We start from the raw sequence: 14,325 nt of genomic DNA on the forward strand, positions 1-14,325 counted from the left end.
CAGGAGGTGGCCGCAAAGGACAGAACTGCGGTTTTATATGTGGCAAAATATCTCTCCTAGAGGAGTACAGACAGACAGACAGACAGATGGGCACAGGACAGTAGACCGGGGCAGGGAGCGAAAGGTTGGGCAGTGCTATCTTCTAACCTGTTAGTGGAAGCTGCACCCCACCCCCCAGGAGGGTGGGGCAACATTGGCACAGGAGGTGGCGAGACAGGCGTGAGGTGCCCATCCCTGAGGTGGGCAGCTGGGCAGGGCCCAGTCCTCGTTGGCACAATCGGCTCTCTCTGGACCAGCTGTGATGCTGGGGAGGGGGCAGGGCTGCTGGACTCTTAGGGATGCTGAGGCTAAGGGAACCCCAGGGGAGAGGGGCTACCATGGCCTCTCTTGGGGAAAGTGGACACTGGGGAAGGACAGGGTCACAAGAGGCAAATACAGAGAAGCAGCAGCAACCAAGACCCCTAGGGGAGACCCAAGGTCCTTAGGAAGCCCCTGGATGGTGGTCACCTCACGGGTACCAACACATAGAGCCTGTCCCCTGGGGCCTCAGGGTGACGGTGAAGGAGCAGTTTTTTTGGTTTAGAATGAGGTGGACCACAAAGTATTCATGGTCTCCACACCCAGGTGGCACGGAGATGTGGGGCTCAGATGCAGAGGGCCCCTCTCTCCTGATGGCAGCAGGCAGGGTATGCTGTAGACAAAGCTCATTCCTGGGGGAGGCAAGGGGTGGAGGGAGGGGGGCAGCATCTTGAGTTGCTCACTCCTCAAGGTTCTAGGACCTGCTTTCTTGCTATGACCATGGAGGGCAGAGAGCGCGCACTGATGCCCAGCAGCCTGCACCCAGCTCTGCTCCCCAAGGGTTTCCAAGCCGTGCCTTTCACCCACCAGAGAATGCTGCTAGGAAACTGTTATGTTATGGGATGGACATGGTGGGGGATCCCGGGTCTGGGGGATTGGGGAAGATTCAGCGGGCTCTCTTCAGGAAAAGCACCCAACCTTTCCCAAGTACCCCTGTGTTGGTAGAAGAAGCCCCCACCCCCACCCCGATTAAGACCTTCGCTTACAGCCCCGAGTAGAAAGAGTTGAGGAAGTGCACCTTTTCTCTGGGAGGGAGAGAGCCCCCAAAGATGGGGAAAGGGGGCACTTCAGAAAGTAGGCATTCCCCCATCCACCTACAGCAGTTTAGGGAAAAACCTACAGCTGGGGATTAAGGACCTCCCAAGAGCTGGGATAATTACCACCAAAGAAACCCCAAGCTTTAAGCAAAGGCATCTGAAAACGAGGGACACAGCGCCCCCTGGAGGCAAGACACATCTTGGGTGGTGTGCCCCTCTGCCCTCCCTTCCCCTCCCCGAGCTCAGAGCCTTTCCTCTCCCAGAACTGCCCTTGCCTCTCAGCGGATGTAGACGCCTTGTCCCCAGCCCTCCAGCTCATTCTTATTGCGCCCCAGAACCGGCCCACCACCCTCCGCACAGTAGCGGGCCTTATTCCGGCCCCGGTTCCTGTTGTCGGTCATCTCCTCCTCATAGTCTTCCTCGTCTTCCCAGGAGCCCTGCCGGGCTGGTGGTGTGCCTCCCCCTGCAGGGTCTCCAGGCCCTGGGCCCTCTGAGGGGTCTGTCTCCATGTCCACACACGAGTCTCCCGGCTCCGTGTAGGCAGAATTTCGGCTGCCGGGGGTGTCAGCATCAAAGGTGTCTTGGCGGGATAGCGCCCGCAGGGTGCCTGCCCGGCCAGGTGGGTGGTTGCTGGGGTAAAGGCCTGGGGGCTGGCCCAGTTCCCCGGGGTACTCGTGCACACTGGCATGTTCCCCAGTGGCCCGGTCCAGCGGCTGGTCCCCGGAAGCAAGGTAGGGTCCCTGGTTAGCAGACAGACGGCACGCACCATGCAGATCAGGCAGGGGTGAGAAAAACACAAAGCAAGGCAGGTTAGTGATAGTGCCAAGACACCAGCCTGGCTCCTGGAGGGCGCTGGCTCTAGAGGAGGGGCACCCAGGAGCAGGGCGTGGCTCTAGAGCTGAGCCTGAGGGCATGCCATAGGCCATTTGCTCCTCCCTCTAGCAGCCTGAAGGCACCCAACTTCATCTGAGCGTGAACTCTCCTAGTAACCATGGTAAGGAGCCCTGAATAATTAGTCACCGCTTCCTCAGTGCATGTTATTAATGCTTTCCTGGGTTAATCATCGTTAACAGCTCATTAGTACTGCCGCTCATTAGTCGTTGCTTGGGTTAGTCAATTGCTCCAATTTTCCCAATATACTGAGATTTCAGCTTGAACTCCCTGACCTCCCCACCCCCCAGTTTCCTCTGCCCACACTTAGACCTCAGCCATAGTCTTCCAGAAACCCACACTTCTTCCTTAGGCTAACCCTGAGCCTCCAAGGTTGAAGGATTCCTCCCCCCCCCCCCCCGCCCCGCCACCCCCATAAAGCACTCAAAGCAGCCAGTTTGAAGAGGGCGCATGACTCCACGTCTCTACCCTAGCTCCATGCCCACAGCCGGAGTACCACAGGTGGCCCAATGCCCTCATCACCAGTGGCTGACAGCTCCGGCCATCTCATGGTGTGTGATGGAGCTATCCTCTCTGTAGTACCAATTCCTGGTTAAAGCGGGATGGGAATTGCAAAACAGCACCAGTTTCCAAACTGCTTCCTGGAGCTGTTTTCTGGCAGAGTGGGGTGGGGGCAAAGAAGGCTGCGGTCCCTGAGGCTGGGAAGGGGAGGCTAGGCCCCCAGCTCCCCATGAGTAGATCCAGGACGGCTCAGCTTCACTGAATAAGTGAGCTCTGTTGCTGAAAACCCACTTGAGATGCAGCAGTCTAGAATGACTTCATGGTGTTCTGGCTCTAAGCCAGACCATACACTTAGCGGTGTGGGCTCAGAGATGGGCTGTGGCTCCGTGGGAGGAGAGCCTTTCCTGGACTCTGTTTCCCTGGGAGACGGTGGAAGGTACAGCTTAGCTCATAGATCCAGCTTGGGTCCCTCAAAGATTGAGGGATGCCGGGGAAAGGCAAGTTCTCTGGATTCGATGGCCCCCACTCTGTTAGATCTAACGTGGGTACATGGAGCTGACTGCTGTAGTGCTAGCTTGTAATTCCAGCATCCAGGAGGCTGAAGCAGGAGGATTGCCTCCAGTTTGAGGCCAGTCTGGAACACTGGAAATTCCAGGCCAGCTACTGCCAGAATGAAACTGTGTTTCCAAAAACCAACAACAACAACAACAACAACAAAAAGAAAAGTGTGTAGAGTCCAATGAACAGCCTATTCTTCTTCCTGAGATTTTCTTCCTAGTGCTCGGACTTATATGGGGTCCCCATCAGGCCTCAAGTCCAACAGACAGGAGATGCAGTCCTAAGGGACCAGTCCCAGGGAGGCAGCACCAGCCAGTCCCCAGTCCCACCAAAAACCACAGACACCAGACGCTGCCGCTCACCACGTTTTTTACAAAATAAAGCTCTTCCCTTCCTTCCTCATGTTCCCTGCACTCCAGGGTGGGAGGAAAGACCAGAGGGACATCGGCTACATGGCGTGCTCCTGAGGCTGGGCCACCGCGTCGCCTCCCCGCGGTGAGGCCTCCAGCCCGCCCCAGAAGCTGAGATTTCTCCTGAGCGAGGTGAGCACCTGTACCTGGAGGTTGGAGACGGGGGCAGGGCTGGCAGCCAGAGCTGCGGTAGCCATGGTGCGGTTCAGCAGCGGATTGGGTGGCGTGCTGCTAGGCGGATGTGTGGCCTTCCAGTAGGCTTCCAAGTACTCAGCCAGGTGCTCGCAGGCATCTTCCAATTGGTTCTCGTCCAGGATTATGTCAAACATTTCCTGTGGAGGTGGGGTTAGGGGCGGGGCTGGGATGAGCGGGGGCGTGACCAAGGGTTGAAGGTGTGGCCTGGGTGCAGTGGGTGGAGTCAAGGGGGTTGAAGGACAAGGTTAAAAGGCCTCTGGATGTGGCCCAAGGAAAGGACACTTCAGACCTACAAAAGACCGAACTCAGCCCAACTCCCTCTCATTCTAGGGATAGGGAAATCAGGCCATGGCTGGGCACGCAGTAGGGAGTATTTGAGCCATTTGGCCAATCAGGCATCCCTCTTTACCCAAGGACCTGGCCCAAGTGCTGTCTTCCATGCAGGCTTGAAGGAAACAGGAGAACCCAAAAAGACACCTTCCCTTCCCTCCCCTGGGTCTGAGCACTCACGGGGGGACACTGTGCCAGCTTCTCCGAGGCTGCTATTTGGACATTGAGGTGTTTGGATTGAGACTTCCCTCGGGATTTGATGAGCCTCTGCAGTACCTGTTGGAGGGGGAGAGAGAGAGAGCTAGAAGGGCACGGGCAACCACCCAAGTCTAAAAGGCAGATTCTGCTTGGAGCCGGTGGGAAGTCAGAGTCAGAGCGGTGGAATGTTCCATGATTCTCTGCCCTGAGCCTCTCTGCCAGAATGAGATCACAAGCTCTGTGTCCACGACACAAGGCTCAGGCTTAGGGCAACACGCCACACAGACAGACAGACACACACACACACACACTTTCTCACACACTCACGCACATACTCACGAGCACATACTCAAATATTCATGCAACACACTCATACACACACACACACACACACACACCTTGTCTACAGACTTTATCCTAATCCTCCAGTCTCACTCCCTCTTTTCCATATGAACAAAAGCTGGATACTAGCCTTGCTCCAAAGCTGTTGGTGTTTGAGCTGAGGACTTGCTATATCATCCAGACTGGTATCCAACAGGCCCTGGGCACCGGCAGGCAGAATGCTCCCTCCTGTCTATTCTCCTGAGTAGCTTCTTCACATGATCAAGTTAAACTTGATCCCCAAACTAACTCCAGCTATGGAGGGACATGGAACTCCAACAGAGAGGCAGTCTACAACATGGTCGGCCTATACTACTGCAAACCACCATTGTCATAAAAATCTAAAGAAAGCTAAAGAGCTACTCCATATTAAGAAGACTCCAAGTGGGCCTGAAGAAATGGCTCAGTGGTTAAGAACACACTAGCTGCTCTTTCAGGGGACCCAGGTTCAAATCCCAACACCCACATGACAGCTCATGGCTATCTGTAACTCCAGTTCCAGGGGACCCGACACAGACATACATGCAAGCAAGATACTAATGCATATATAAAAAAATCATTCTTTAAAAAAGAAGGAAAAAAGGCAGAAAAAGACACACAGTATGATACTGGGTTATGGAAAATGGTATCATAAGGGGGAATTATTGGGACAATTTTTAAAAAGCTGAATATGGATGGGCTTTTTTGATTGGTTGGTTTTTTGAGACAGGGTCTCACTATGTAGCTATAGCTGGCCTGGAACTTGATACGAAGATCAGCTGGCCTTGAACTCACTGAGATCCACCCACCTCTGCCTCCTGAGTGCAGGGATTAAAGGTGTACACCCCACTTTTAGATAACATAGGATATGGGAGGAGGCACTGAGGCATGAACTCATAATGTTGCTGACGCTGACCCAAACTTCCGATCCTCCTGACTCACTCTCCCAGAAAGCTCCTGGCCTTAAGAAACACATGCTGGGGGCTGGAGAGATGGCACAGTGGTTAAGAGCACCAACTTCTCTTCCAGTGGTCCAGAGTTCAATTCCCAGCAACCACATGGTGGCTCACAACCATCTGTAATGATATCTGATGCCCTCTTCTGGTGTGTGTGAAGACAGCTATGGTGAACTCATACATAAAATAAATAAATCTTTAAAAAAAAAAACACATGCTGTCTTAAAAGGAATGAAGGCATAAGATTTGTTGTTAAGTGTGTGCTGAGAACTGAATCTAGGGGCTCACTCTGTATATGTAAGCTTATAATTTATCTTAAAAATAGACATGAGAGGCCCAGGTGGTAGTGCACACCTTTAGTCTCCAAACTCAGGAGGCAGAGGCAGAGCATCTCTGTAACCCTAGCCTGGTTTACAGAGTGTGTTTCAATCCAGTCAGGGCTACACAGTATAGAACCCTGTGTCAAACAAAGCCATAAGCAAAAATAATGAAATAAAGTCAGAGCTGGACACAATAGCAATCATCCCAGTACTCAGGAGTCGGAAGCGGGAGGGCTGGGGGGTGAGGCCAGTCTTGGCTAATGAAAATGAGAGCAAAAATTCATCCACTGAAATAAAATAAAATCAGACTAGAGGTATAGCTTGGTGCCACGGTACTTGCTCAGCACTTATGAGACGCTGGGTTTGGTTCCTAGCAATGGAGGAGGTGGAATTAGGCAGACCAGAGGCTCAAGATCACTAGTAGCTCAGTTGGTAGAGTGTTTGCCTCCCAAACCTGAAGACCAGAGTTTGAACCCCAGAATCAACATAAAAAGTTGGGCATGATGAACCAGGGTGCAATGGCATACACCTTTAATCCCAGCACTTGGGAAGACAGAGGATCTGAGTTCGAGACCAGCCTGGTCTACAGCGTGAGCTCCAGGACAGCCAGGAATGTTACACAGAAAAACCAAACCAAACCAACCAAACCAACCGAACATGCTAGCATGTGCCTAAACCCTTAGCACTTGGGAGTCAAATGTTCAAGACCATCCTTAGTTGCACAGTGAATTAGAAGCCAGAACTACATGAGATCCTGTCCTAAAAGCTGGAAACAAAGCTAACAGAAAGAATATGGTACCAGCGTGGGCACCAGGCTCTTTACATAATTAATGCATTTACTAAGTTTTCACAGTGATCACCGAAGCGTGACTAGGCAGAAGATGGGGAAACTAGGGCACAGAGATGTTACATGAGTTGCCAGGAGAACACAGTAACGCTAAGTGACAGCCCAGGGCAGGAAACCCAGGCACTCGAGCCCACGCCCACTTAAGCTCGGTGGAGGAAGCGGAACCTCCGATACTTTCTAGGCCACAGAATGTTTCTGCATCCATCACCTCATTTGATCTTTGCAACGTCTCCACCCTCAGGGATATAAACCCCATCCTGACAGTTATAGAGCAGTGGAAATCAAGGACTCGGGAAGCTCAAGGAAATGCCGCAGGGTTCTTTAAAACGAACCCTTCACCTAAATCCTTCCCCCATGTCTCTCAAATCCACTAGCATCTTCAAAGGGAAGTTCGTGGAGCCAGGAGTATGTCACACACGCCTGAATGCCAGTACTTGGCAGGCTAAGGCAGAGGATAGCAAGTTCAAGCTACACAGGGCCACCCTGCCTTACAAAGGAAAGACTGGCTCAGTGGTTAGGACTCAAGTTTGATTCCCAGCCTCCTTGTGGGACAGCTCACAACCTGAAATTCCAGCTCCAGGGAGATTCTCTGCCTTTGGCCTCACATGCACATACTCACACATATATACATAATTAACAAGAATAAAAAGAAAAATTGTTTTAAAGAAGGAAGGAAGGAGAAAGTTCATGGGGTCCCTACCACTACCCTCTGTGTCAAAGTCTGCAGGAGCAAGTTTGTACAGCCTGACACTAGAAGATTCAAAACTCTCCAACCACCACACAGCTGGGTGGAACACTGGAACAAACTATACCATGTTCTTTCATTTTTCTGACCCAATGATGGACTGGAAGTTTGGAGATGAGACTGACCTGTGTAACCCTAATAACATTTACAATATTGAATACACAGAAGGTACAGCGTACCCGACTCTTTCCACCCATATTAGGTTGTGTAGTTCCAATTTCCATGAGTCTTACAGAGAAGGAAACTAAGGCTAGGACATAAGTCACCCCATCATGACCCATGCACCCCGTCTCCAGAACAATCCTCGTAGACCGTGTCCACTATAAGAACCAGTCTCCTGCACCCACCTTGGGAGATGTGATCTTGATGTAAACAATGATGGGGGCCAGCGACGTTTTAGAGAGCTGGGCTGGGTGGTTGATGGTGTCAGCGTCCAAGGCGACCAGCTGCAAGGTCCGGGCCAGCTCGAAGATCCTCTCAATTTCACTCTGTACCTCAGCTGGGGCATGGGGATGGGGAGAGGATCGTAAGGTTCCCCCAGGAGGCAATGGAGAGAAGGGACGCTTCCCCAGCACCTCGAATCCCACCCACCCTGACAGCCCGGGAGGGGAGGGGCAAGGAGGCAGGCAGCTCACCCAGGCTGGAACGCGTGTTGGAGCGCTCAATGATGATGTGTTTGCTGGGGTTGTTGAGGACGGAGCGTTTGGCCAGGGAAATGTCAGCTGTTACCCGGGTGATGGAAATCCTGGAGGACCAGGCAGGGAAGGGGTCAAGGGTTGGGTGGGCAAGAACATACAGTCCACTCACTGGCTCCAGGCCTGCCACCCTCGTCTCTGTCTAAGAATCCCAGAGTGGTCCCTTGTGTATCCCCAAGTGGATGGAAGGAGCCACAGTCAGGTGGCGAGCCACCTCTCAGGGTCCTACCTGCCATCAAACCGATGCTTGAGGAAGTCAAACAACGCTTTCTGCATCATGTCTGTCACCTGTCACGCAGGGGTTAGAGCGGAAGTCAGGCTCTGAAACCCCACCAAGAGGTCCGCCTGCTGGGCACCAGGACCCTCCCTTTCCACCTTTCGAAACTCTTGAGATGAGGGGGTCTCTAGAAGGGTGGGAGTTTCCTCAGGAGCCGGAGCCTCCGATGCAGCCTGATTCCACCGGTCTCTTACATGGCATCTCCAAAAGGACTCTTAAGAATTTTCCTTGGGAGACTGGGCCCTCCTGAGTGGACTTCCCGTGGGTCAGGCCCCCTTAAGGGTTTTCTCTGAAGGGATAATGAGCTTTGGGGACATGGGACCCTTTGGAATATCTGCACACTCTGGAGGTCTGGGCCCGTCTGAGTGAACTGCCCTTTAGAGCTCCTACCTCATAGCCCTTGAGCGACGGTCCCACCAGGATGATGGGCCTCATGGAAGGCACCACGTCATAGGGGGGCACGTGCTCTGTCTGGGAGGGAAGCAGGGAAGGGAAACCCCAAAGTAGAGATGGCATCAGCCCCTCTCCCCAAGTTCTAGGCTCCCCATGCAGCCTCCCTCTGACCCCAGAGCCCAAATGTTGGTGTCAGAGGATTGGGAGTGGGGGATGGCCAGGCAGGACCAGGAAGGAGGGTAAAGGGAGAAAGATCTGGAAACAGGTGTTAGAAGCCCCTCCCCAGCTCATCCCCAGTGGGGCAGACACAGAAAGCTGCCATACTCACCGATTTCTGCTTCTGTTTGGCTGGGTCCAGAGATTGCCAGGAAGGGGAAGGGAAGGAGAGAGGGGAAGGCACCAGGCAGGGGTAGAGGGCCAGGAAGGAGCCAGGACAGGAGAAGGGGCAAGAGAGCGGGTAGACCAAGAAAAATAACAGGCATGCGTGTTAGTGACAGACAGAGCCAGAAAGGGGACGGGACCCCGTGCCACAGGGGAGCCAAAGGTGGCCTTGGAGGCAGGACGGACAGTCATCCAGTGTGGACTTGAGACTAGTGAGTCAAGCCTCCTGCCCTTCCAGATCTAGCTCTGAAAAGAGCTAGAGACATTGGAAGCCCCTAATCCAGGGCCCACCCTTGTTTATCTTCCTGTATATTTTAAGGATTCCCTGTTCTGTATCTAGGAGAGGCTGTTGGACATCCATCTACTCAAGAGTTGGAACGGGGCAGATGAATGAACTCAGGGCAGGGCCTACATTAGTCATGAGGACAAAACTGGCTATGTCTATTACTAGACAAAGCAAGAGCTGCCTCTTCTTAAGGAACTGGGGAATGGGGTTTTATAAGGAGAGGTATGGTTCCAGCCCAGCCGAGCCCCGTACATCCAGCTAGGCAGAAAGCCCACAGGCTTGATGTATAGAATGGACCACATCTGGACCACTCCAGCCTCTTTTCTTTGCCAACAGCTGGGTCCTGACTCCCCTTACAGGAAACCAGACAGAATTACCTTCTTAAAGAAGGGGATGCGCTTGCCGTGGGGTGGCGGCGTGGTGACACTGCTCACGCTAGTCTTGGCTGAGCCGCCGTGCTCCCCTAGCTCTGCCTCCTCCTCCTCTAACTCTAGGGGGTCTAGCTCAAAGGCAAAGTTAGTCATTTCATTACCTGGACCAGTCAGGAAGGAGGTGAAGGGAGAGGAGGAGGGAGATGAGCACGGAGACACAGCGCAGAACACAAGGATGGGATGGGGAAGAAAGAAAGAAGAAGTGAATGGAACGGGGCTAGGAGAATGGATGGGAGATGGGGGGTATGGGGGAAGGCAGAGAGATGGAGCTACCACAGAGAGGGACAGGAGAGACATGACAGACTCAGCTCGGAGGATAGCCTATCCTTAATGGAGGGGTACTACTGCATGTGTTTGGGGGACTCAGAATTGGGGTACCTCCTACTGCAGGGAGGAGGGGCCACCCCTGGGAGAGACCACCCCACCGGGGGAAAAACTCTCCCTCCCCTGGATTGCAGGCGGCTCTTACCACTGGCAGGGGGTGTGGGGCGGCGGGTGCCAGTCACCACATCTCCCAGACTGGAACTGGAGTTGTCACCTGACTTGCTGTGTGGGCAGAGAAGCAAAGGAACTGATGAGCAAAGGTGGGCGTGGGGCCCGTGGTGGGGTGGGGTGGGGGACTTTGGTGTTCACGAGGTGCATGCTGGGTAGTTCTCCAACCCACCCACCCACCCACCCGTTCAGGCCATGGGCGAGCCCTGGAGGTCAAGGATTAGCTCTGAGGACCCCCCTCCCCTGCTGGCCTCACCAGGGGTAGCAAATGTCCTCCCCACCCCCTCGGCAGACACCTGGAGCTGAGGCGGTTCTGGCGCAGGGTCTGTTCCTGCAGCAGACGAAGGCTGTCCAGTTTGACCGGGCTGGGGATGAAGCCAACCTCGCAGCCTTCCTTCACCAGCCGCCCAATCCACCAGTCATTATTGTACTTCTGTGAACAAGCGCCCAAGAGGGAGAGACTGGAGATGGGAGCCATAGCTACCTTCTAGGGAGACCCCCAGGCTGCCAACCCTGCCAGTAAACAGCTCCCTCAAAGAAGCCCCGCCCCCGGCTTCAGCCTCTGATAAGATCCTCCCAATTCCCTCTGTGACCATCGACCACCCACCCTCGTTTAGAGAGAAGGTAGGAAGAAGGCTCCTGCCTCCCTGAGAGTTATGCTGTGGGTAGGAAAGCAGACACATGCACCGGCGCCCAAGGCTCACAAGCCCTCTCAGCGTCACTGCGACTTAGGCATTACCAACCAATGAAAATTCACTGAGCTCAGAGAGGTGAAGAGATTTGCCTAAGGGTGCATAGCAGACTCGGGCCAGCTGCGTTCAGCTGGGCAGCTTTTTCCCACTAGCCCCCTCTCCTGGCATCCCTCCCATACACCTCTAATGTCCCACCCTCGCCCCACTCCTGGTGCCAAGTGTTGCACCCACCTCCTTGATGTGTAGGAAGTCCTTGGGCTCAAAGGTGATGGCCACTCCCTGTACAGGCACCTCATCCCCTGGAGACGGATTGTAGCCAACATTTGTCCGAACAGCAAAAGCCACTGGTTTGGTCTAGAGGGGACACATGAGGTGGATGAAGGCGGAGAGCTGCAGCCAAACAGTACCCTCCTTGACTGGGATAGTGGCTATGTGGTTGTTTGCTTTGTAAATTATTCATTAAAATGTATACTGAATGGGTTGTGTGGTTTCCTGTAACTTTTACAATACAAAAGCGACGGGTGAGGCACTGGGAAGGCGGCTCATGAGCTAGCAGCGTTCATGGTACAAGCTTGGCAATCTGTTTTGATCCCAGAACCTATCGGAGAGAGCTGACTTTATACAGGCATCCTCTGCCCGCCATACGTGTGAGGCAGCATGTACACGCTCACACATACAGCACCATGCCCAGACACACCTAAGTGCACACACACTAATGAATTCAAGAGAAATTCAGCGGTTAAGAGCACTGACTGCTCGTCTTCCGGAGGTCCTGAGTTCAAATCCCAGCAACCACATGGTGGCTCACAACCATCCGTAATGAGATCTAAAGACAGCTACAGTGTACTTACATATAATAAATAAATAAAACCTTTTAAAAAAGAAAAGAACACTAACAAAGGCTAGATAGAATTCAGGGCTGGGGAGGAGACAGCTCAGCCTGTAAAGATATCTACCACCAAGTTTGACAGAGAACCTTAGTCCAGTCCCCAGGACTAACATGGTGGAAGGTAAGACCCAACTCCCACAAGTTGGCCTCTGACCTCCGTATGTATGCCATGACATACAGCACAGACATACAAATGCAAGATAATTTTTTGTTTGTTTGTTTGTTTGAGAACTCACTCTGCAGACCAGGCTGACCTCAAACTCAGAAATCCGCCTGCCTCTGCCTCCCAAGTGCTGGGATTAAAGGCGTGTGCCACCACGCCCGGCGCAAGATAATTTTTAAGTATTTGAAAATGGAAGGTAGGGGCTAGAGAGATGGCTCAGCGGGTTAAGAGCACTGGCTGCTCTTCCAGAGGTCCTGAGTTCAATTCCCAGCAACCACATGGTGACTCACAACCATCTGTAATGGGATCCGATGCCCTCTTCTGGTGTGTCTGAAGACAGCGACAGTGTACTCACATACATGAAATAAATAAATGTGTACGTGTGTGCCTGTGTGCATGAGAGAGGCAGGTCGTGAGTGTGTATGTGCCACAGTAGCTATCTGGTCAGGGGTCAGTTCTCTCCTGTCACTGTGGGTCCCAGGAATAAAACTCTGGTGGTCAAGCCTGTCCTGCAAGTGCTTTTACTGAGCAACTTTATCAGTGCCCCACCCCCTTTTTCTTTTTTAGATGTGAGATAAGGTCTCATGTGGGCTAGGCTTGCCTTGAACCCAATATGTGGCCAAGGATGACCTTGGATTTCTCCTCCTGCTTCTACCTCCCACTGCTGGGATTACAGACATGGATAACCAAGCCTGGGTTTTTTTTGTTTGGTTGTTTGTTTGGTTTGGTTTGGTGATGCTGGGGATTAAAGCCAGGACCAAATCTAAGATGGGCAAGCACTGTACCAACTGAACTACATCCCCAGCCCGGGCTGCCATTCTTTAGGAGCTTTGAGCTTCAAATCACGTCTGAGCTGATCACTCATCCAGTGTAACCTCTCCGTGAAGTCCGTAACACTTCTCAGCTCAGGGACAATCAGTGATGTCAAACGCAGTGACGTAAGCACAGACGCAGATGACAGGTACCGGGTGGCTCCCAGCACCCACATCAAGTGGCTCACAATGGACTGTGTGACTCCAGCTCCAGGTTTTAAATGCCGTCTCCCGGCCTTTGTGGGCATCTGCATATGCTTAGCATACAGACATACACATAAGTACTAGATAGATAGATAGATAGATAGATAGATAGATAGATAGATAGATATTGAGGCCCTGAGTTTTAGTACACTTTGTTTTCCTTAACTTATTTATTTTTATGAGTATGCTGCAGCTGTCTCCAGACACACCAGAAGAGGGCATCCTGTCTCAAAACAAATAAATAAAGCAACATTTTTCTTTTAAGAGTCACTTACTTATTTTATATATATATATGAATAGTTTATTCTGCATGTACATCTACACACCAGAAGAGGGCATCAGAGCACATGATAGATGGTTGTGAGCCACCATGTGGTTGCTGGGAATTGACAGTTAACCTGGTTGGTGCCTCTAGAGCATCAGGTCCATTGTTTTGTGTACCTTATGGTGTCATGGAAAAGTGGCAAATGGGGACCATAATAGCCGTGAGATGGCTCCGTGGGTAAAGTACTTGTGTGCTGGGGTCAGAGATCAGCCTTGAGACTTTTCCTAGCTGTCATCCTCTCCTGAGGTGGCCGCGTGCCACCACTAGACAAACACCCTAGCACATATGTAAAGGCCAGGAACAGAGGTTCACATCTGGAACCTGAGCACTGGGGTTTCACAAGCAGAGATAGGTGGATCCAGGCTGGGCACACTAGCCAGTCAAAATAGAGCTCCAGGACCAGTAAGGAACAATCGAGGAAAACACCTAACACTGACCTCTGACCCACACTGCCGCATACAAGTGCGCACACACACACACACACACACACACACACACACACACACACAGCTCCACCAGCCATATGTAGTGCCTCAGTCTATAATTCCACCTCTTGGGAAGCTGAGGCAGGAGGATTGCTGAAAATTCTGGGACATCCTGGGCTACAGAATGAGAGCCTGTTTCAAGCATCAAAGAAAAGGGTCAGTAAGGTGGCTCAGCATGTAAAGGAGATTGCTGCCAAGTCTGCCACCTGGACTGGACCCCGCAGTAGAAGGAGAGAAGTGTTCCACAGCTTGTCTTCTGACTTCGTGTGTTCAGGACAGCATGCACGGTCTCTTTCCCCCTCCCCAAATAAGAGTGATTTTTTTTTGTTTTTGTTTTTTTTGTTTCGAGACAGGGTTTCTCTGTATAGCCCTGG

At 52.4% G+C, this 14,325-nt stretch overlaps 1 protein-coding gene across 13 annotated transcripts in view; it reads right to left on the reverse strand.

Moving 5' to 3' along the window:
- Positions 1 to 14,325, reverse strand: part of Cacnb1 (calcium channel, voltage-dependent, beta 1 subunit) — a 21,527-nt gene continuing 7,202 nt past the window's right edge. For 3 of the 13 annotated variants that reach the window (NM_031173.4, XM_017314236.2, NM_001159320.2), the window contains 10 exons: positions 11,305 to 11,427; positions 10,678 to 10,814; positions 10,359 to 10,435; positions 9,836 to 9,990; positions 8,789 to 8,869; positions 8,351 to 8,409; positions 8,062 to 8,171; positions 7,774 to 7,925; positions 4,181 to 4,276; positions 3,418 to 3,807 (listed from right to left, as the gene is read on the reverse strand). In NM_031173.4, the coding sequence (NP_112450.1) occupies positions 3,514 to 3,807; positions 4,181 to 4,276; positions 7,774 to 7,925; positions 8,062 to 8,171; positions 8,351 to 8,409; positions 8,789 to 8,869; positions 9,836 to 9,990; positions 10,359 to 10,435; positions 10,678 to 10,814; positions 11,305 to 11,427 (1,284 nt within the window). In that variant the 3' untranslated portion in view covers positions 3,418 to 3,513. Of the gene's footprint in view, positions 1,856 to 3,417; positions 3,808 to 4,180; positions 4,277 to 7,773; positions 7,926 to 8,061; positions 8,172 to 8,350; positions 8,410 to 8,788; positions 8,870 to 9,119; positions 9,140 to 9,835; positions 9,991 to 10,358; positions 10,436 to 10,677; positions 10,815 to 11,304; positions 11,428 to 14,325 lie in introns of those variants that run through there. The other 10 variants (XM_030245498.1, XM_006532091.3, NM_145121.3 and 7 more) reach the window with 9 other exon arrangements.

The sequence above is a fragment of the Mus musculus genome, chromosome 11 (genome assembly GCF_000001635.26).
Source record: "Mus musculus strain C57BL/6J chromosome 11, GRCm38.p6 C57BL/6J".
NCBI classification, from domain to species: domain Eukaryota; kingdom Metazoa; phylum Chordata; class Mammalia; order Rodentia; family Muridae; genus Mus; species Mus musculus.